Genomic DNA, 21,232 nt, shown 5'->3' on the forward strand with positions numbered 1-21,232 from the left:
ATAGATTCATTGCAATATCAAACAATAATATTCCGATTCCTCTTCCAAGAAATAGAAAAAACTTCAATTCATCTCACAGCATAGAGACCATGGATAGCTACACAATCCTGAGCAAATAAAATATAGTTAGAGGTGTCACCTCATTTCAAGTTATACTACAGAGCCAAAATAAAAATCATTACACTCCTGGCACAAAACCAGACATGTACATCATGGGACAGAATAGAGGACCAAAAGATAAACCCATGCAGCTACAGTCATCTGATTTTTGTCAAAAATGTGAAAATACATATTGGACAAAAAAAAAAAAAAAACAGTCTATTTAACAAATGGTGCTGAAGAAAATGGATAACCACATAAAGAATAAAATTAGATCTTTATTTCCCACTCTGCATAAACATCAAGTCCAAGCGAATCAAAGATCTTAACATGATACCTGAAATTCTGAAACTATTGGAGGAAAAAGTAGAAAAAACGCTTCAAGACACTGAATAAGGAAATAAGGCCAACAACTGACAAACGAGACCTCATAGAATTACAAAGCTTCAGTATAGTAAACAAGTGACTGACAATGGAAGAAAATCTTTGCCATCGATACATATATCAGAGGATTAATATCTGGAATACACAAAGAACTTTTAAAACTAACCATTAAGAAAACTAGTAACTCAACCAAAAATTGGTTAATGAATTGAGAGTTCTCAAAAGATGAGGAATGAGCCAGCAGTATCCTAAGGTAAGCACCCAGGTGTAGGGAACCACTCTACATGGTGGAAGAGGTGGTGAATGAGCTGGCAATGAGTTAAAGTGAACAATTATGTGCAGAGCACCAGTCCATGGGGTAGAGTACATACTTGGAAATGTTCAGCCTATAAGGAAGTACAACACAGCTCTTTATCAACACAAAGTACACACAGGCTTAATTTGACCCACTGAGCCTACCAGCTATCTCCCCTACCTGAGCAAGTAGCTACAGGGCCCAGTCTATGATACTCAACTAAGGTAAAATTGGGGCCAGTGTTTTCTAACTCAGTGTGTTGGCCCCTGAATAGAATGTTATTGTGGACATCAGCTGAATCTTAGGAAAGGGCTATGGATAGCCTAATCTCACAGAGAAAGATGACTCCTCAACCCTACTACAACTAAGTCCTCTCCAGAACATTGCAAATGCCTTCAATGATAGAAGAAACAACTTGAATTTTAAAAAGGACTACTGGGTTCTTGGACCTTCGGTTGGTCACACCCCAAATAGATCATGGTTGGAAAGGCTGCATTAATTCTTTAAAATCAAGCAGAGTTGAAGGTGTATGGGAGGAGATAATGCTGGTAGCTCCTAAAGAGGTAGGTTTAAGAAAGTAAGAGGGGAGGCAAGTGTGATGGCTAACATCTATAATCTCAGAAAGGCTGAGGCAGAAGAACTACCATGAGTTTGAGGCCAGTATGGTTTACAATTTGAAACCTTGTCTCAAAAAAGCCATTAAGAAAGGAATTGAGAGTGGAATTTCAGGCAAAGGTAAGAGATTTTGTTCTTGTTAGACATGAGATAACAATGACATGCTTAAGCAAATGTAACTGAGTAAAGAAAAAGTAAATCACTTCACTTGGCTATCAAAGCCTTAGAAACAGATGAGGTCTTCCATAGCAAATGTGTAAAAGGATCTGGAAGTGGAGGAAACATTTTAATGGATCATATATAGCCACAGAGAGACAATGAAGATAAACATTAATAATTCCATGGTAGGGGGCATCTAAAAAGAGGCAAAGCCAAATGTAACCTTTGCTTAGGAAGGCATTAACAAGTGTAAACCTTGAAGTCAAGATGCTATCAAAATGGAGGAAAAGATCCTCTAAGGGGAATAAAAATAAATGCGTCAGGGAAAAGAAATATCCTAAACAGCACACTTAACGCTCATTTGTTCTTTGAAGATTGCACATTACCTGTTCGGAAATTGTTGTAGCTTTTCTTCCTTGCTCTAGATCAACTGCAGCTGCTACAAGTAAACATGTTTTCTGTGCAATCAGTAGTCCTTGATCAGAAGGACAAAACAGGGACAGCTGATAAGAAATAACCAGAACATCAATGAATAGCGAGAATTCTGTCAGGTGAATACAATCAGAATGAAAATCAGCAACATCTTGTCTGAATGAAAAAAATTCTGCTGGAAAACCACATGTTGCCATAAAAATGATATAGACTATCATACTGATTTACAGTTTTAATATTATGGTCCTTTTCGTTGTTTTTAGCCCCTTTCCTTGAGATAAAAAAGCTTCTCTTCTTCAGTTGTCTTTCTCAATGACAAGTACTGTCATTTGGCCCTGAATGCCTATCTAGCAATTTACTTCTTGGGTGATGTTGTCATTTATAGGTGATTTCCCCCCTGGGAAGTAGTTTTTCCTTTGTACTGAGCAGAGCCCACATCAGTACTTAAAATTGCTATGCTTGAAGGGGACAATGTCAAATTTTGACAAGCATTAAGTATAACCTCATCATTAAACCTTGTCCTCTAGTTTTAGGAAATACTAAGAGCTTTTTACAATAATAAAACTCAAGGCCACTTTGATTCCCACATGTCAGTCTTATACGAGCATTATCACAAATGTCAAAGCTAATTAAAACTGCACTTATACATAAACTTGCAAATGCTTTCTTCTTGCTAGTACTAGTGATTTAGCCCAGGACCTTGTGCATGCTAGGCAGGTAGTCAACCACTGCGCTACCTCCCCAGTCCTCCAAAGACTTTCTTAATCTCCCTAAACATTTAGGGATAACGACCATGACCTTCACTGAATTAATATCATTTTAAGTTGTCCAGTCGCTTTAGGTCTTGGGTTACTCAAAGTGAGGGAACTCTGCTCTTCAGTTCACTCCAGCTCTAAAATTCTAAACATTTAATTGGTCTCAATTTGTCAGACTGTGATACTTCTAAATCCAGATGGGTCTATTCTGTAACCCTAACCCTCTGCTTCCATTCCTCCATCAGCACTTGAACTTCTTTCTAACTTTTTAATGTCTACTTTGGAGCCAGCCAAATGACTGCTTTCCAATGCTTAAAGTGAATCATAACAAATTCTGACATGCTAGGCATGGTGGTGCACACCTTTAATCCCAGCACTTGGGAGGCAGAGGCAGGCAGATCTTTGTGAGTTCCAGGCCAGCCTGGTCTACAAGGTGAGTCCAGGACATCCAAGGCTGTTACACAGAGAAACCCTGTCTCAAAACACTCCCCGCCCCCAAAAAACAAATTCTAACATACAGAACCTGCTCTAGGAAAAATAGGAAAGGTGACTAAAAACTTCTTATATCCCTTTTCAATCTCTGCTGTTTACAGGTACTTAAACTACATGTCTACACACTTATTGCATGGCCTTTCCTAATGTGTTGGTAGCTAGTAACATTGGAACATGCCCATTTTAAAGGTACTTATGTTTTAATATAGGACTCTGGAACTCCAGGTCCCTTCAAAAGCAAAGGAATAGTTCTGTAATGGTACAGCTCTATCATGTAATGGTAGGCTCTATAATAAACATCTGTGATGAGATTTACCTTATAAGAAACCATGAAAAAGTCTTTCATTGTCTCTAGATCCTTCTGAGATTGCAGAGCTAAGTTCCAAGCTGAAAGTTAATGTAAAAAAAACTTGTGAGAAATCAGCTGTTTACCCTGTATCATTATATTATCTGCAGTCAACATTTCCAATGCTATATACTGATTGGGGTGTTCTTGGGATTAATTATCTTTTAACTTAAAACTTAAACTTAATTAAAAAGAAGTTAAATAGGTCAACAAATTATTTTGTTATTAAAAAGGTAACTGACTTCATGTTTGTGGAGAAACATTTTGCTGAGAAATTTAGTGATTCCTATCACTTCTAATCATCCATTCTAAGTCAATAACACATGAGGCACTGCTTAATTTTTATTAGAAGATTGAGACATACAAAAAGAATTCTCAGTACTATATCAATCTGTCTGTCTATCTCTCTATCTCTCTATCTACCTACCTACCTACCTACCCGTAATAGTAACAATTAAAGAAAGATGCCATGAATTTGAAGGGGAGTAAGATGTTTGTGGGGCAAGGGATAGGATAGATTAGGGGAGGAAAGGGAGGGGAGATGATACATTTTAATTAAAAATAAATACAGAATAAAAGAGTCACCAAGTGGTAACTGAAAGTCACCAACCAGTCAACTGAAACTAGTAAAAGGAAGACAAAATTTACCAAGGATCAGAATATACTAAAATCAATGGTTACAGTATTTCTGGAACATTTCCCATCTTCCAGAGTTTAGTAGGCAAACCAATGTGAGTGACAAAAATATCTCTCTTTTCAAACCTTCCAAAGGTCAGAGTCATTAAATCTTTCTGTATTTTAAAATGCTTACCTTCCCAATATCTTAGAACTCACATTATTTATTCCCTTTGCCTAGATTAAAGCCTCAGGAAATTCCATAAAATAGGAACAGATTCATGTAGAATCAGTCTAGTCTGTGATGGTATTAATAATAGCTTTTAACTACCACCATAATTTTAATACCGTTTTATTAATTAAATCCCAGAAAGTGACATGACTAACAAAATAAACATATATCTACAGCAAGAAATATTTTGGCCATTATCAGAACACTGCAAGATCCTTTCACAGCCAGGCTCCCTCCTTATGGTAAATACTACCTAAACTTTCCTTCAGATTATTTTCATTAAAATTATTTTTATATTATTTACTTGCTTAATCATAGCAACTTCTCCATACATGAATATAATGCATTGCGATCATATTTACCCTCTCTGTTTTCTTTCTTACCTCTTAAATAGATCACTAGTTTGATTTCTAATACTAAATCAGTTTGGTGCGTTTTACTCTGTCTGTATATACACTGAATTTCGCATTGTGGTCTTTTTTTTTTTGGCACTTAATTTTTATTTTAATAAAAACTTTTTATAACATTTTTACATATACATTTATATTATTACATATATATATACAATAAACTGCCTACAGCAAGAAGAACCATGACACAATCAGGAATTATATAAATATTACATTCTTAGTGTTTTGGCTATTTGTATTTGATAGCCTTGCAGAAACATCTTTCCTATCTCAGTACACCTAAAATTCTGAACGTAAATCAATATCTCTCATACTCCTTAATGTCTGGCTGTTTTTATTTAACAATATGTTGCTGAAACGTATCCATGTAGTTTATTTTTGGTGGATCACATCAAAGAATATATTCAATTTTCTACAGCAGGTTTAGGAAAATAATTTGGGAAACTAAAGTTATCTAATTCATTACTTTGTTTTTTGGTCACTTCTCCATAGAAAGGGAAGAAAATAAGAATAGAATACTTTGTTACGTGTGAGATATATACGCTGTTTGTATGTAATCCTTAATAAAGATATGATCCAACATAAAAGATGTATGTATTTCTATTTTATATACAATGAAACCAAGATAAAGCAAATTATTCATGTATACTGTAGGCTGAAGAGAAAGAACCAGAATCTGTAAACCCGTTTCTGATTCTATTATACCATGAAGTTTTCCATGCTCACAGATTTTTCTTTTACCTATTTTTCTGAACCAACTGGCATCATTGAGCCAAGAATCCAAAGTTGGCAGATCTTCATCAAAATGCTGAGAAAACTGGTGGAATGCTATATCAAATAGGAAAATAGGACATTTATCTTAGACACTAGCAAAGTTTTTAATCATCCTTTTAATATGGATCTAGAAAGTTCATTTCTGTGTATATGTATATGGTTGCATATCAAAAACTATCCAAAGGAGGAAAAAGCATTACTAAGCACCATTAAGGCATTAACTCAAACTTTGAGAGAATAAATATATTCTTAGAGAGAATTATAAATTTATTTATTACTCTTATTCACTGCTTGAGGCACATGCTAGGAAATATAGAATATGAATAATAATTCAAACACTAAAATAATCTTAGTATGCATCAATCCCTGGGTTCACTCTCCAGCACAAAAAAAAAACCCCACAATAACAAAAACAAAAGCACCCTAAAATAACCATAGTATCAGGAGACTGGCATAATATTTACTTAGCTTCTACAGTAGATGTAATACAGAATCAGAACATCATCACCACAAAGCATTTATTACTTACCCCACATGCTCTTCTAAGAAAAAGAATACCAACCACCAAAGCTTTCTTCATTTGAAAAGGATTGGCCTCAAGCCCTTTTGCTATGTTTATAATCCTATATTTGAGGTATAAAATTCAACTATTGCAATAAATAGATTTAAGTGTATTTAGAAATGAGAATACCTTTTGAGCAAAAGGGATACCACCAAAGAAAGTATAGTGCTGGTTTAAAAAAATAAAAAGAATGTGATGTTGCTAGACACTAGTTTAAGGAAGTAGATAGGAGAAAGAGTGTAAGTTGGCAGAGGAGAGATGGCACAGACTTGTGTAAATAGGCAAAAGAAAAGAACTAACAATGCAAGTTAGGTTAAGAGGCCACATAGAACCAGTAGTGTTCAGAGAATTTCATGTGTCTTGAATTCATTTTTGCATATTTAATCATAGGACAGGAAATTAAAAGGGAGGAAGGAGGGAAGGAAAGAAGGAAAGAAGAAAGAGAGAGAGAGAGGAGGGAAAGATGGAGAGAAAGTAGGAAGGAGAGAAGCATCTTTAAAACAAATTAGGATAAAAATGGAGCTGAAATCACATGCAGAAGTAGATGCTAGTGATTAACTAAACACTTTCCTTCTTGTGGATACAGAAGCTAAAATAGATCCCTGTGGTAAACATTAATAAAGAGTATGAGGCTTAACTAAAATATTAGTCAGTATATGCAATATATTTTGAGAGTTCAACAGAGGATAGAGGCAAGATGAAAATAAGCAAAATCATAATTACCTGTATTCAAGTAAGTAAAAAGTCTATCCATTTCTTTCTTTCTAAGAATTAAAGAAAAATAAGTTTTTAATTGTTCCAAGTGTTTACCATAGGAAAATAACTAGAAAGACTCTATTCATGTTTGAGAATTGGGCTAAAAATGACAAAAATGTACACACAGTTTCTAGTTCAATGATAATCTATTACTTTAACACACTTGTCCACTGTAAGATACAGTTACTCAAAACCAGTGTCCTCACAGTTTTCTCTCTATTTCTTCCTCTATTCTTAGCAAGTGATTTTAATGGCTGGAAAGGTTTCGTATAATGTTATGAGGTTACAATATTTGGGAGCAGGTAGTGACCTCTGTGATCTTTAAGTTCTCGTCATTTTTAAAGATTTATTCATTTTATGTGTATGTGTGTCTGCCTACATGTATGTATGTTCATCACATGTGTGCAGTGCCTACAGAGGTCATAAAAGCATATCCGATCCTCTGGAACTACAATTAAAAGTGGTGTGAGTCACCATGTGGGTACTGGGAACCGAATTTACACCCTCTGTAGGAATACATGCTCTTAACTGTTGAACCATCTCTCCAAGCCCTCTTTTGTTTGTTTGTTTGTTTTAGGACAGGAATTTGAATCTCTGTTTTAAATAAAATCGTATAGAAGTCTAATGTCTAAGAAAAAGCAAGGCTGATGGGCTGGTGCAGTGTAATACCTGAGATTCTGTCTCGTGTTCTGAGGGAAGCAAACATAGATGGTGGACTTGAATCTCATCTTTAGGAAGTACCACATAATTTGCAGCATTCTAAGGAAAGCCATCTATAAAAACCATTTATCTAATACAAACTCCTCATTTTACAGCTGAGGAAACATGCCTCATGGTAGAGAACAGTTTATGTAAGGTGACACAGTTAGTGAAAAAGTCAACTCTAGTACCCTAATCTTTTAATCCTATGTCAAGTTTGTTTAAGGGGTTAACAAATTTCAGCAAAATCATTTTGGCTTCCCATTCTATTTTTAGGACTCTGAAAGTTAACATTCTGACCTAACAAGTAAAAACCAGAACAGACTGAAAAAAAAAATCAACAACTCTTCTTGGATCCATAACAGTAGTGAGGAAGAAGGCCAAGTTACTGCCAAAAAGATTGCTGAGGTGGTACAGGTGAATGCAGGGAGATATGGAGCAGAGACTTGGGAACTAATGCCTTAGTGAGAAAACCTGGACTACGGTTAACAAATCACTGGATGATAATCCTGGACAAGTCTTAGAGGTAAAAACTCCAAAGTGATCTATTCATAAGGAGGTTTCAACTCTTCTATAAAATTCAGCACGGTAGCTTAGCCAGATATTCACAGAGGCATTGGGGAAAAATCCCTTCATGTTTCTGGCAAGAATAGGGAAAATATATCATTTGAAATATTTTTATTTTGTGTGTATGAATATTTTGATTGCATAAATGCATATGCATCATATGTCTGCCTAGTGCTCATGGAAGTCTGATGAGAGTGTCAGATGCCCTGGAATTGGAGTTATGGATCGTTATAGATCACCATGTGTTCACTGGGAACCAAATTCAGGTCCTCTAAAAGTACTTCCTATCTCTTAACTGCTAAGCCATTGCTCCAGCCCATGTTCTTTTAAAAATTATTTTTTATTATTGTGTATGGGTACACATGTCACACACAGCACACACCTGAAGGTCAGAGGACAACACTAGGAAGTTAGTTCTATACTTTCCCCTTTATCCAGAAACCAAACTCAGGTTCCAGGCTTTCTTACAAGTGCCTTTATCAGCAGAGCCATCTTCTCAGCCCAATATTCTTTTAAAATAACATCTGCCCTCTATCCTTTACCAGAGTTCAATTTCAGCGTATTGCTGGAGCTTAATTCAGTGGAAATAGCTAAAAGCAGTTCACTTTAGTCACCTTGTCCATATAAAAGGGAAGAGAAAACTATAGAACAACTTCCCTCCCCCATAACTTGCCATCACACAACTAAAAAGCCTATTTGTATCAGTTCGTTTAACTTGGTTTATCATGTCTGTCTCGTGAGGGAATAGAAAATCATACTAAAAGGCAAAAAATAATTGGGGGAGACAGAGCCACCATTAGACAGGCAAGCAGAGATGATAAAATGATCAGATTGGGAGAGAGAGTGTGTGTATGCATGCGTGTGTGTGTGTGTGTGTGTGTAGGGAGAGAGGGAGAGAGAGAGAGAGAGAGAGAGAGAGAGAGAGAGAGAGAGAGAGAGAGAGAGAGAGAGAGAGAGAGAACGAGCAAGAGAGAGCGTGAGAGAGAGCGAGCAAGCAGGGAGAGAGAGACAGAACTTACTCCAGAGAACACTAATATACAAACATACATGGGCAGTATAAAAAGAGTAAAAGAAATTCTAAGAAAGAATCAAAAAGAAATTCTGGATATTAAACCTTTGTCAGATGTAGGGTTGGTGAAGATCTTTTCCCAGTCTGTAGGCTGTCGCTTAGTTCTACTGACAGTGTCTCCTGCCTTACAGAAGCTTCTCAGCCTCATGAGGTCCCATTTACTAATTGTTGACATTAAGGCCTGGGCTGTTGGTGTACTGTTCAGGAAGTTGTTTCCTGTGCCTATGTGTCCCAGGCTCTTCCCCACTTTTTCCTCTAACTGAATTAATGTCTCTGGTTTTAAGTTGAGGTCTTTAATCCACTTGGACTTGAGTTTTGTGCATAGTGACAAATAAGGGTCTAATTGCATTTTTCTACATGTAGACATCCAGTTAGACCAGCACCATTTGTTGAAGATGTTATCATTTTTCCATTGAATAGATTTGGCTTCTTGGTCAAAAATCAAGTGAGCAATAAAGAACTCAAGAAATTAAACACCACAAAACCAAACGACCCAATTGCGAAATGGTGCTTGGAACTTAACAGAGAATTCTCAACAGAGGATTATCAAATGGCCGAGAAACACTTAAAGAAATGCTCGTCCTCATTAGTCATCAGAGAAATGCAAATCAAAACGACACTGAGATTCCATCTTACACCCATCAGAATGGCTAAGATCAAAAAACTCAAATGACACCACATGTTGGCGAGGATGTGGAGAGAAAGGAACACTCCTTCATTGCTGGTGGGAATGCAAACTAGTACAACCACTTTGGAAAGCTATCTGGCGCTTTCTCAGAAAAATGGGAATAGGGCTTCCTCAAGATCCAGCTATCCCACTCCTTGGAATATATCCAGAAAATGCCCTACCACACAACAGGGACATATGCTCAACCATGTTCATAGCTTCTTTATACATAATAGCCAGAACATGGAAACAGCCTAAGTGTCCCTCAGTAGAAGAATGGACTAAGAAACTGTGGTACATTTACGCTATGGAATACTACTCGGCTATTAAAAACAAGGAATTCCCGAAATTTGTGGACAAATGGATTGATCTAGAAATTATCATAATGAGTGAGTTCACCCAGAAGCAAAAAGAGACAAATGGTATATACTCACTTATATCAAAACACTAGTCCAAGGGATACGTACCATGAAAAACTTTACTTACCAAAAAAGTGGGTCAGAGGAGAGGACATCCTATTGAGACTTTAGGCGAGAGTAGCACGGAAGAATGGGGAAATAGTAGGACCCACAGGGTCCTGGAAACCTACAAGAAGAACTTTATGACAGGCGGATCTGGGTCCAGGGGTCCTCCCCAAACTAAAGCACCAGCCAAGGAGAATATAGGCAGTAAGCTTCGAACCCCTACCAAGACCTAGCCAACGATCATGATATTCTCCACCGTTGAGTGGAGAGTGAGATCTGACTCTCACACGAACTCTGGTGCCCCTTTTCTGACCACGTCCCCCTGGATGGGGAGGCCTGGCGGCACTCAGAGGAAGGATAGCAAGTTACCAAGAAGAGACTCGATATTCCAAGAGCATATATAGGGGCAGGAGGTCTCCCTCAATCACTGACATAGGGGAGGGGAGAAGGGGGGAAGCGGGAGGGAGGGAAGAATGGGAAGAAACAGGGGAAGGGCTAACAATCAAGATGTAATATGAATAAATTAATAAAAAATGTAAAAAAAAAAAAGAAAGAAAGAAATGCTGGTGCTTCAAAACAGCAGAAATGAAATTCCTGTGATAGGCCTGTCAGCAGACCAGACACAGCTGAAAGGGGATATACCAACAAAGATTTCAAATACCTCAAACCAAAGAGAATAAAGACAAAAAGCCCAAGGACTGTGGAACAACTGAAAAAAGTGAAATGTATAATGGTAACACTGAAAAAAGAAATATCGGGAAAATGTGGGGGGGGGGAGGAATGGGAGGATACAAGGGATGGGATAAACATTGAGATGTAACAAGAATAAATTAATAAAAAAAAAAAAAAAAAAAAAAAAAAAGAAAAAAGAAATATCAAAACAGAAAAAATATGCAAAATCATAATGGCTGAAATATCCTCTCAAGTTAATATTATGTATCAAACCAAAGACTTAGATCAAGAAACAAAATTAAGGGGATAGAGGGGGAGGGCAGACAGACACAAGCAGAGCCTTAGCAGTATAGTTTAATACACAGAAAATAAAATATCTAGAAAAAATCTTCAGGAAGCCAAAAGGGGTAGGGGAAGACCCTTATAGATAGAGGAACAAATGAAAGAATTTATCTAACTTTTGCTCACAAATTTATTAGACAGCTTTTTATTATAACAACAAAATAGCTAACATTTTGTGTGTGTGTGTGTATGTGTGTGTGTTTGTTTGTATTAGAAACAGGTATATTTAGTATATAGTGGATTTGTATCTGGTAAGATTGCCAGATCACAGCACACCAGGCAGGGGCACATGTATGTAGAAGAGCTCACATAGCCAAGCAGAAATCATAAGGGGTGCAGGAGAGAAATTAGGATTTCTACAATCTCTTCTGAGGATACACTCCCAGTGATCAAAGGACTTCCAAGTAGGCCCTGCCTCTTTAAGGTGCCACAAAATTTTCAAATACTGCCTTCCTGTGATCCAGACCCTTGAGATACCTCAACCTATGTCCAAACTGCAACAAAAACCTCACAAAAAATAATGTAATGGTGTACTTTGTAAAGATCTTTTAAAGGGGAAGAATAAAAAAAGAAAAGCGATGAAAACAAAAAGTGAATGAGAACATTACTATTTCTAAGGAATTAGTCACAAAACATTGAATCAATAGCAAGCTAATCTTAGGATTTCTGGCACTCAGAATTGTACAGTATTTATTAAAGCTTTCTAAACAGAAAGACGATGTAAATTCAGTGAGAGAGCACTTGTCTAACATGCACCAAGGCCCTGTCTTTTATCCTTACTGCTGGGGATAAACACGACTTTTTGTCTGTCATATTTTGAATGGGAGAAGATATCTATCTATTACAGTAAACAATAAAATGGGGGGGGGGTATTCAGACAGGTAAGAAAGAACTATATTTCTTCTCAGATAATTTGTTTGTCTTTATAGAAAATCAAAGTAACAGACTCTACTGGCTCCCTCCCCAAATTCCACCCACTCCCACCCTCAAATACTGGAACTCATAAAGGGTCACCATAGGGTTTCAGAGTACATGGTAAATATACAGAAATCAAGTACTTTCCTATACCAACAAAGAACAAATGGAACTTGAAATGAAAAATATAATACTAGATGACCTGTCCCTGCCTGCCCTAACCAACAAATCTTTCCCATGCTTCATCCAACCTGTCAACCGAGTAAAAACCCTGCACAACCTTCTCCAAGATCTAACCTGGTGAGTCTTCCTGCTTCCCCTCACCAACCCTCCCAAATTAGGTCTAGCCCAAGTCCTATGTCCAGTGCCCTAGCCTAGTTAGGCCACCACTACCTGCTCTGAAACTAATCTATAGGATTCCTTAAGAACCCTCGCAGACCATGTCAAATCTTTCCACCCAGTCAGATACGCCAAACTTGGACCAGGACACACATCCTGAACACAGAAATTGAGCTGGTGCCTCTTAAGACCCTTGACCAACCCAGCTACAAACCCTGCCATTTACAGTGGTGACATACCTGCATGATATGCTGGTACAATAGTGGCACAAATATTGTGAGAATAACCAACCACAATTTTATGGGATGAAGGCCCACTCTACAAGACAGAACCCATGATTGACACTGCTTAGGTGTCTTAAACTTGATAGGCCATGGGCTTAGAAAAAATCAAACACTACTGATCTGCTTAAGAAATGTAGCAATAAAATGACTCCTTATGATATTCTGTTATACCCATAGAGTTGTGTCTTCCTCAATTATCATCAGAAAAGCTTCCTCTTGCAGTAGATTAGAACAACAAATACAGAGATCCACAACTGGACTATGGGAAAAAAGTGAGACATTTCAGAACTGTCAGTCCTAAATGGGATATCGTCATCAAAACCCTACCCTCAGGGCTCAGGAAGCTATGCAGAGAAGGAGATGGAAAGATTGTAAGAGCCAGAAGGGATGGATGACGCCAAAGAAACTTTGTTTTCCAGACACAACAGAACAGATGACTAATGAACTCATGGAAACTGGGGCAGCATGCACAGGTTCAAGCCAGACAGGGTCCCAGTGCTGGGAGGGAGAAGTGAACGCCATTTCTCTTCGCTAACCAATCTCCAAATGTCAACCATCTAAGAAGGAAAAATTAGTTTTGACCAATGGAACCACACTCAGGATAAGCCCCCATGCCCAGAAGTAGATGGCCAACACAAAATGAAATCAATTGTTCTGGGGGGATCAAAAATGGTGGCGCCAACTATGCAAGGTGTCTGAGCAGCAGGACAGACACTAGAGACTGGGTTGGGGGGCTACAGACCACAAGACCTGGACAGCCCTTGGTGAGAGGGGTCCACATGGTGCAGAGCACAAGTGGGTCTGGCCACAGGCCATCCAGGTGGTCCATGAAGGACTGGTGCCCAGTCACCAAAAACTGGCTATGTACCCGCCAGCAAGCTATAGCTGCTCCCCATATTTCAGACTCCGTATCTGGGACTGAAGTGTGGACAGTGAAGTGCCAGCATCTGGATCTGCTGGCCCAGGGGAGAACTCAGGAGAACGGGTGGATCTGACCTCAGAACATCCCATCAGTCCACAAAAACCTCACGGTCCTGTGGCCAAGGGCAGGGTCTCCAAAGCCCAGCATAGTCTAATTGGGCTGTACCTGCACTTTCTCTGACTGAACAGTGGGTTACATAGGATCAACATCAGTGTTTGCTGGCCTATAGGGGAGCCCAGAGTGTGGACCTAGGATAGATCTGACTTCAGATCACTCTGTCAGTTCACGGAAGGCCTCAGGGCCTACTCAGGGACTCAGGGACTACGCAGGGAGCCCAGGAGGCTGTGGACACATTCTCTGGCTATGGCACAGTTCCCACACTCTCTGGCAGACTGAACAGAGGCCCCAGGGCCCAGGTAGCTGAGGGCAGGGTCTCCAAAGCCCAGCCAAAGGCTGATAGTACCTAATACTATCTTAGACTGAACCTTGGGCTGCAAAGCAGCAGCACCAGCCTCTGCTGGTCCAGTGGGGAGCCCACGGTGTGCAGCAAAGTCCCCTGGAGCTAAAACCAGGTCATATGCCTGATCCAGGGAAGGGTTCCCTGATCCCCACAGGTGAGAGGTCTCAAACTATATACATTCACCAACAAACCACTCTCAGCAACCAGTGAAGGACACCAGAAACTACCTCCCAATGTCAGGAACAACAAGATGACTAAAGGCTAGTGTAAAAACACAAGCAACAAAAACCAAAATATTATGGCATCTCCAGAACCCAGTTATCCCAATGAATTTAACCTTGGGAACTGAAACACAACTGAAGCATAAGAAAATGACCTCAAATCCTTAGTAATGCAAATGATAATGGAGGAAATAAATAAAATCCATAAACAAATACAGGAAGATGCAGCCAAACAGATTGAGATTGAGGACCTTAGAAAGGCCCTGACAGAGGCCTATAGAGAAGGAATGAAAAAAAAAAATCACTAGTAGAAATTCAGGAAAATGCAAACAATCAGGTGAAGGAAATCAATAAAATGGTTCAAGATCTGAAGACAAAAATGGAAACAATGATAAAAGCACAGACAGAAGAAAGCTGGGAAGGAGAGAACGTTGAGAAGAAAACAGGAAATGCAGAGGAAACTTCGCTAACAGAATTCAAGAGATGGAGGAAAGAAAAGATACACTAGAAGAATTTGATGCAACCATCAAAGAAAGTGTTAAGTCTGAAAAATTCCTGACAGAAAACACCCAAGAAATCAAGGACACCATGAAAAGATGAAACCTAAGGATAATAGGAATTAAGGAAAAAGAAGACACCCAGCTCCAAGGCCCAGAAAATATTTTCAATAAAATCATAGAAGAAAATTTCCCAACTTAAGAAAGAGATGCATACAAACATACAAGAAATATAAAGAGTAATGGGATTAAGGTGAAAGTTTAAATGAATCCTGGTATATTTTGATAGGCTTTGCATAACATGGATGTGTCTCTTAAACCTGATTGAGGGATAAAGTTAGGCATTATAAACTGATTGGGAAAATGTTAAACTTACTATTAAAAAATAAAAGATACATAAATCTACTAATAAAGTATTGTTAATTGGATGAATTAAATGTGTCATATGAGGATATATACTACCTTGCTATTGGAAGTTAAAATTAACAGAAACTATCCCATAACTGAAATACATACAATTTCTTCTTCAAAACTGAAATACCCACAATGTCTCAGGTGACATTGGAAAGACATTTTAATGGGGTGGGTAGTGCTCAGAGTTCCATAATAAAATGAAAGTGTTTTTACAGCAACAAATAAAACCATGATCATGCTACCTGGAGAATGCAAAGAGAATATACACTTGAGCAAAAGTTTCTTTTCTTCTAGGACTGACTTTAAAATGGCATAAGAAAACATCATAGTTATTTTGACAGTGTCCTATAAGCAGCTCTCAACTGACCAGAAATGAGTTTTTTAATACATGGATGCCAGTTCCAAGGTTTGGAAGGACACATTTTATTAAAAGGTAAAAACAAATCAGCTCAACAGACTACATACTGGTTTCCCAGCAGTAACAGAAAAATGGAACACTGGTAAAACACTGTGTTTGGACACTAACTTGTGGGCAGGGACTAATGGCCTGGCCATATAATCAGACAGAAGGGTAACAGAAAAATGGGCTTTAAAAAGATGTAGTTGTGAAGCACAGCCCTATAAAAATCACTATGGGAATTTGAGGAGTACATTAAAGTAGGACATGTTGGCTTCCTGGTATGATGAAATGAGTGAACATCGGGGAACTGCATCAATGAAGAAGAAGGCTGTGTGATGATGCATCCCTTTTTATATCCCTCCAAGGTATAAAACGCCAACAATTGCCTTTCCTTGTTCTGCCTTTGCACTTCTACAATCTTTTGTTCTTCTACAATGGATATGATGATTTTTTTCAGGAGGGTAAGAACTGATATTTGTAGTTACAATGGAATAAATAGTAAGGACTGAAGCTGGGTGTGGTGGCACACACCTGTACCCCTATTCCCCAGCACTCTGCTGCAGCGCCCAGATGAGGCCCAATGGACAGTGAAGGAGGCTTCCACACTGCTCAATAATAGGAGTACCCATGTCTGCTGGCAAACCACATGACACAAAAGGAGGATCCCAGCATGGTAGAGCCTCAGAATGGTCCTGGTCTGCACAGAAGTCTCCTCGGATGCTGGCAGGCCTGGTACCTCCTCAGAGTGGCAATGGGATGGTTGGCTGCCCCAGAGCTTGTGCCAACTCCCCATCGGTCCAAAAGCTATATAACAATGCTTGCTGCTGTACAATAAAAGTAGATCTTCACAGGATGCTGGTCTCAGGAGTCTGTTTCCTGGGTTGGTGACTCCATCTCCCTTATCCCCTCCTAGATCCAGGTTCCCACAGTAGAGTCATACTAATAAAAACAGCCTGATATTGGCAAAAATAATAGATATAATGACTGGAATGAAATAGAAGGCCCAGAACTAACTAAATACACTCATCGTCAGACAGACAATTCTCCATGAAGGTCCCGAAAGACTGTATGGTTTAAGCCCTGGATTCATATGGTTAAGTGCTTTGACTGAACACTGAAATAAATTTTATTTGTGCCTCCAAAAGAAAAAAAACTAAATTGGTATGATCCTGTCTCAAACAAGCAAACAAATAAACTTCTTTTGTATACAATCTTTGATCCAGGATAGCATCTAGGTTAAGGAAATTGTCAGAGGTGTTTGGACAAACCTTTTCATAAGTGTTATGTAGCACAATGAAGAAGTGATGTGATGGTTTGGATAAGTACCCTTCAAATATCTATGACTGGGCATGGTAGTACCTGCCTGTAAATCCTAGCTAGTACTTGGAAGGTGGAAACAGGAGGATCACTGTGAGTTCAAGGCCAGACTGAGCTACAGTGAGTTCACAGCCACCCTGGGCTACACAGTGAGAACCTGTCTCAAAAAATGTATTGAAGAATAGCAGCCTTTTAATAAATAGTGGTGAGTTTAAAAGTGCATATCCATATATAGAAGACAAAAACTAGAGCAGTGACTCTCACCCTTTATAAAAATCAACTCAAAATGATCAAAGGCTTTAATGTGAAGCTTGAACCATTTCAAGAAAATGGACAAACACTTCAAAATATTGACATAGGCAATGATTTCTTGATAGGACCTTCAGTAGCTTATAAAAAGGCATGATTTCATAAATTAGATGTTGAATTTAAAAACTTCTGCATAACAAAGAAAATAATTAGTGAAAAGATAACCCAGAGATAGGAGAAATATCTATTAGCTAATCATATGGTAAGAGACTATTATCCAGAATATGTAAATATTTTTCTTTTTTTATTTTTTTAAAAGATTTATTTATTTATTATTATGTATAGTGTTCTGCCTGCCTGTACACCTGCAGGCCAGAAGAAGAGATCAGATCACATCAGAGATGGCTGTGAGCCACCATGTGGTTGCTGGGAATTGAACTCAGGACCTTTGTAAGAGCAGGCGGCGCTCTTAACCACTGAGCCATCTCTCCAGCCCTGTGTTGTGTCTTTGTTTGTTTGTTTGTTTGTTTGTTTTGTGGGTCCTTTGGTTTTTTTTCTTTTTTCTTTTATTAATTTATTCATATTACATCTCGATTGTTAGCCCTTCCCCTGTTTCCTCCCATTCTTCCCTCCCTCCCATTTCTCCCCTTCTCCCCTCCCCTATGTCTGTGATTGAGGGAGACCTCCTCCCCCTATATATGCTCTCAGAATATCAAGTTTCTTCTTGGTAACTACCTATCCTTCCTCTGAGTGCCACCAGGTCTCCCCATCCGGGGGACATGGTCAGAAAAGGGGCACCAGAGTTCGTGTGAGAGTCAGATCTCACTCTCCACTCAACGGTGGAGAGTATCATGTTCGTCGGCTAGGTCTTGGTAGGGGTTCGAAGCTTACTGCCTATATTCTCCTTGGCTGGTGCCTTAGTTTGAGGAGGACCCCAGAATCCAGATCTGCCTGTCATAAAGTTCTTCTTGTAGGTTTCCAGGACCCTGTGGGTCCTACTATTTCCTCTTTCTTCCATGCTACTCTTGCCTAAGGTCTCAATCGGATATCAAATGGCCGAGAAACACTTAAAGAAATGCTCGTCCTCGTTAGTCATCAGAGAAATGCAAATCAAAACGACACTGAGATTCCATCTTACACCCATCAGAATGGCTAAGATCAAAAACTCAAATGACACCACATGTTGGCGAGGATGTGGAGAGAGAGGAACACTCCTTCATTGCTGGTGGGAATGCAAACTAGTACAACCACTTTGGAAAGCTAACTGGTGCTTTCTCAGAAAAATGGGAATAGGGCTTCCTCAAGACCCAGCCATCCCACTCCTTGGAATATATCCAGAAAATGCCCTACCACACAACAGGGACATATGCTCAACCATGTTCATAGCTGCTTTATACATAATAGCCAGAACATGGAAACAGCCTAAGTGTCCCTCAATAGAAGAATGGACTAAGAAACTGTGGTATATTTACACGATGGAATACTACTCAGCTATTAAAAACAAGAAATTCCCAAAATTTGTGGACAAATGGATTGATCTAGAAATTATCATAATGAGTGAGTTCACCCAGAAGCAAAAAGAGACAAATGGTATATACTCACTTATATCAAAACACTAGTCCAAGGGATACGTACGATGAAAATCTTTACTTACCAAGTAAATATTTTTTAAAGAATAAATACTAGAATCAATTAAATTGGCAAATGAACTGAAAAGACACTTTCTAAGATGAGTAAGTACAATAAACCAAACACAGAAGAGATGAGTACTAGATATTTTCTTTCACATTTGCAAATTTAGAAAAATGACATGAGAGTAAAAGAAGAAATTTGGAAATTGAGAAAGGGGCTCTGGAGTGGACAAACAGGAAGGAGAAAGTAAAAGGAAAGATAGACATGATCAGTGTATGATATATACATGCCAATGTCACAATAAAACTAATTAATGTGTGCAATTCATACAGATTAATAAAAAAGATGGTGGACTCATTCTGTTTCTATGTAGCTATGCCCTACATAAATAGGAGTTGATTCGTTTACTAGACTAGTATTGTCTGAATCGGTTCAGCACAGTGGCTAAATCTAATGTTCCTACTAAAAAGTAGAATGTTTTAGTTAAAAATAGAGAAAAGGAGAAATAGTAGATAAAAGTAAGGCAAGAAAATGAGCTATATATGGGAGAATAGCAAAGTAGAAGGAATCAGAGGGCCCTAGAAACCTACAAGAAGAACATTATGATAGGCAGATTTGGGCCCAGGGGTCCCGCTCAAAGTATGGCACCAGCCAAGGACAATACAGGCCGTAAACATCAATCCCCTACCCAGATCTAGCCAATGGACAGGACATTCTCCACAGTTGAGTGGAGAGTGGGGTCTGACTTTCACATAAACTCTGGTGCCCCATATTTGACCACGTCCCCTGGATTGTGAGGCCTGGTGGCACTCAGAGGAAGGATAGCAGGCTACCAAGAAGAGACTTGATACACTATGAGCATATACAGGGGGAGGAGGGCCCCCTCAGTCACAGTCATAGGGGAGGGGAGTAAGGGGAAAATGGGAGGGAGGGAAGAATGGGAGGATACAAGGGATGGGCTAACCATTGAGATGTAACAAGAATAAAGTAATAAAAAATTTTTAAAAAATGAGCTATATAATAAGGGGAATGAGATATTACATCAACATCTCAGAGAAGCTAGGAACATATGATATTGTCTCAGGACAGCAAAATGGCTTGACAACTCAACCTGGGTTCAATCCCGAGGACCCACATGGTGGAACGAAAGAAAACATGGACTCTTCAAAGTTATTATCTGACTTCAGTATAAGTACCCCTCTCAAAAATAAACAAATGAATATAATATAATTAAAACACTATTAAAATCTAAGAATATGACATATAAAAAGATGTTCCTTAAGCTATGTCATCAAGAAAATGTGAAGTAAAACAAAAAGATGTCACTTATTTACCTATTACATAAGCCAGAAATCTTGCTCCAAAGTATTGACTAAAGGAGCTAAAATCTTAATACTACACAAAGGCCCGCAGATAGAATGTTTATAATACCATTTAAAACAACTAATACATTTCCAAATACAGAAGCAATCATGATGCCCTTTAATGGGTAAATGGAGAAACAAGATGTGGTACATTCAGTGCTGAAATGATATGTGCTATCAGTCATAAAATCAACATGTAGCAGTTATAAATGCTTATTACATGAGAAAAAGCCAAGATAAGAACACGTATGCCTATATCTACATGACATTGTGCAAGACAAACCTATGACTGTAGCAAGGAGTTAAAAAGGGAGGGATAAATAAGTAGAGGATAGAGGATGTTTAGAGCAAAGAAAGTACTCTGATACGGTATGGTATGGTATTATGTTCATCTTTGTCTAAATCATAGAATATAGAACACTGAGCGAGAACCTTAGGGAAAACTGGGTAAGGTGACAATGTATCAGCTTAGTTCCCTTAGCTATGACTTCTGTACTTATCTGGTAAAGGGTGTTGATGATGGAGGTTAATTATAGGTAAGCAGGGAGAAGGGATATATAGGGAGGGATCTCTGCACCTTCCTCTCAATTTTGCTCTCAACCTAAAACTATTCTCTAAAAAGGATTGAGTTAACCCAGCTCAAAAAGACAAACACTGCATGCATATTTTCTCTTATCGGTGGTTCTTAGCTCCAAATCCTCAATGTGAGTATAAAACATGGAGGAACCACAGAAACCAGGAAAGTATAAAAGAACAATAGGTGGGGGAGCGGTATGTGAAAGGGAAATAGCAAGATGTAGGTGATATGAAGT

At 38.5% G+C, this 21,232-nt stretch overlaps 1 protein-coding gene across 1 annotated transcript in view; it reads right to left on the reverse strand.

Moving 5' to 3' along the window:
• The window catches only part of Tex11 (testis expressed 11), a 223,002-nt gene that overhangs the window by 51,369 nt on the left and 150,401 nt on the right, over positions 1-21,232 (reverse strand). Inside the window, exons 20-23 of the mRNA XM_051141799.1 lie at positions 6,894-6,934; positions 5,576-5,662; positions 3,548-3,618; positions 1,934-2,055 (exon numbers count right to left, since the gene is read on the reverse strand). Of these exons, the coding sequence (XP_050997756.1) occupies positions 1,934-2,055; positions 3,548-3,618; positions 5,576-5,662; positions 6,894-6,934 (321 nt within the window). The remainder of the gene's footprint in view (positions 1-1,933; positions 2,056-3,547; positions 3,619-5,575; positions 5,663-6,893; positions 6,935-21,232) is intronic.

Source organism: Acomys russatus, chromosome X (assembly GCF_903995435.1).
Source record: "Acomys russatus chromosome X, mAcoRus1.1, whole genome shotgun sequence".
Taxonomy (NCBI): domain Eukaryota; kingdom Metazoa; phylum Chordata; class Mammalia; order Rodentia; family Muridae; genus Acomys; species Acomys russatus.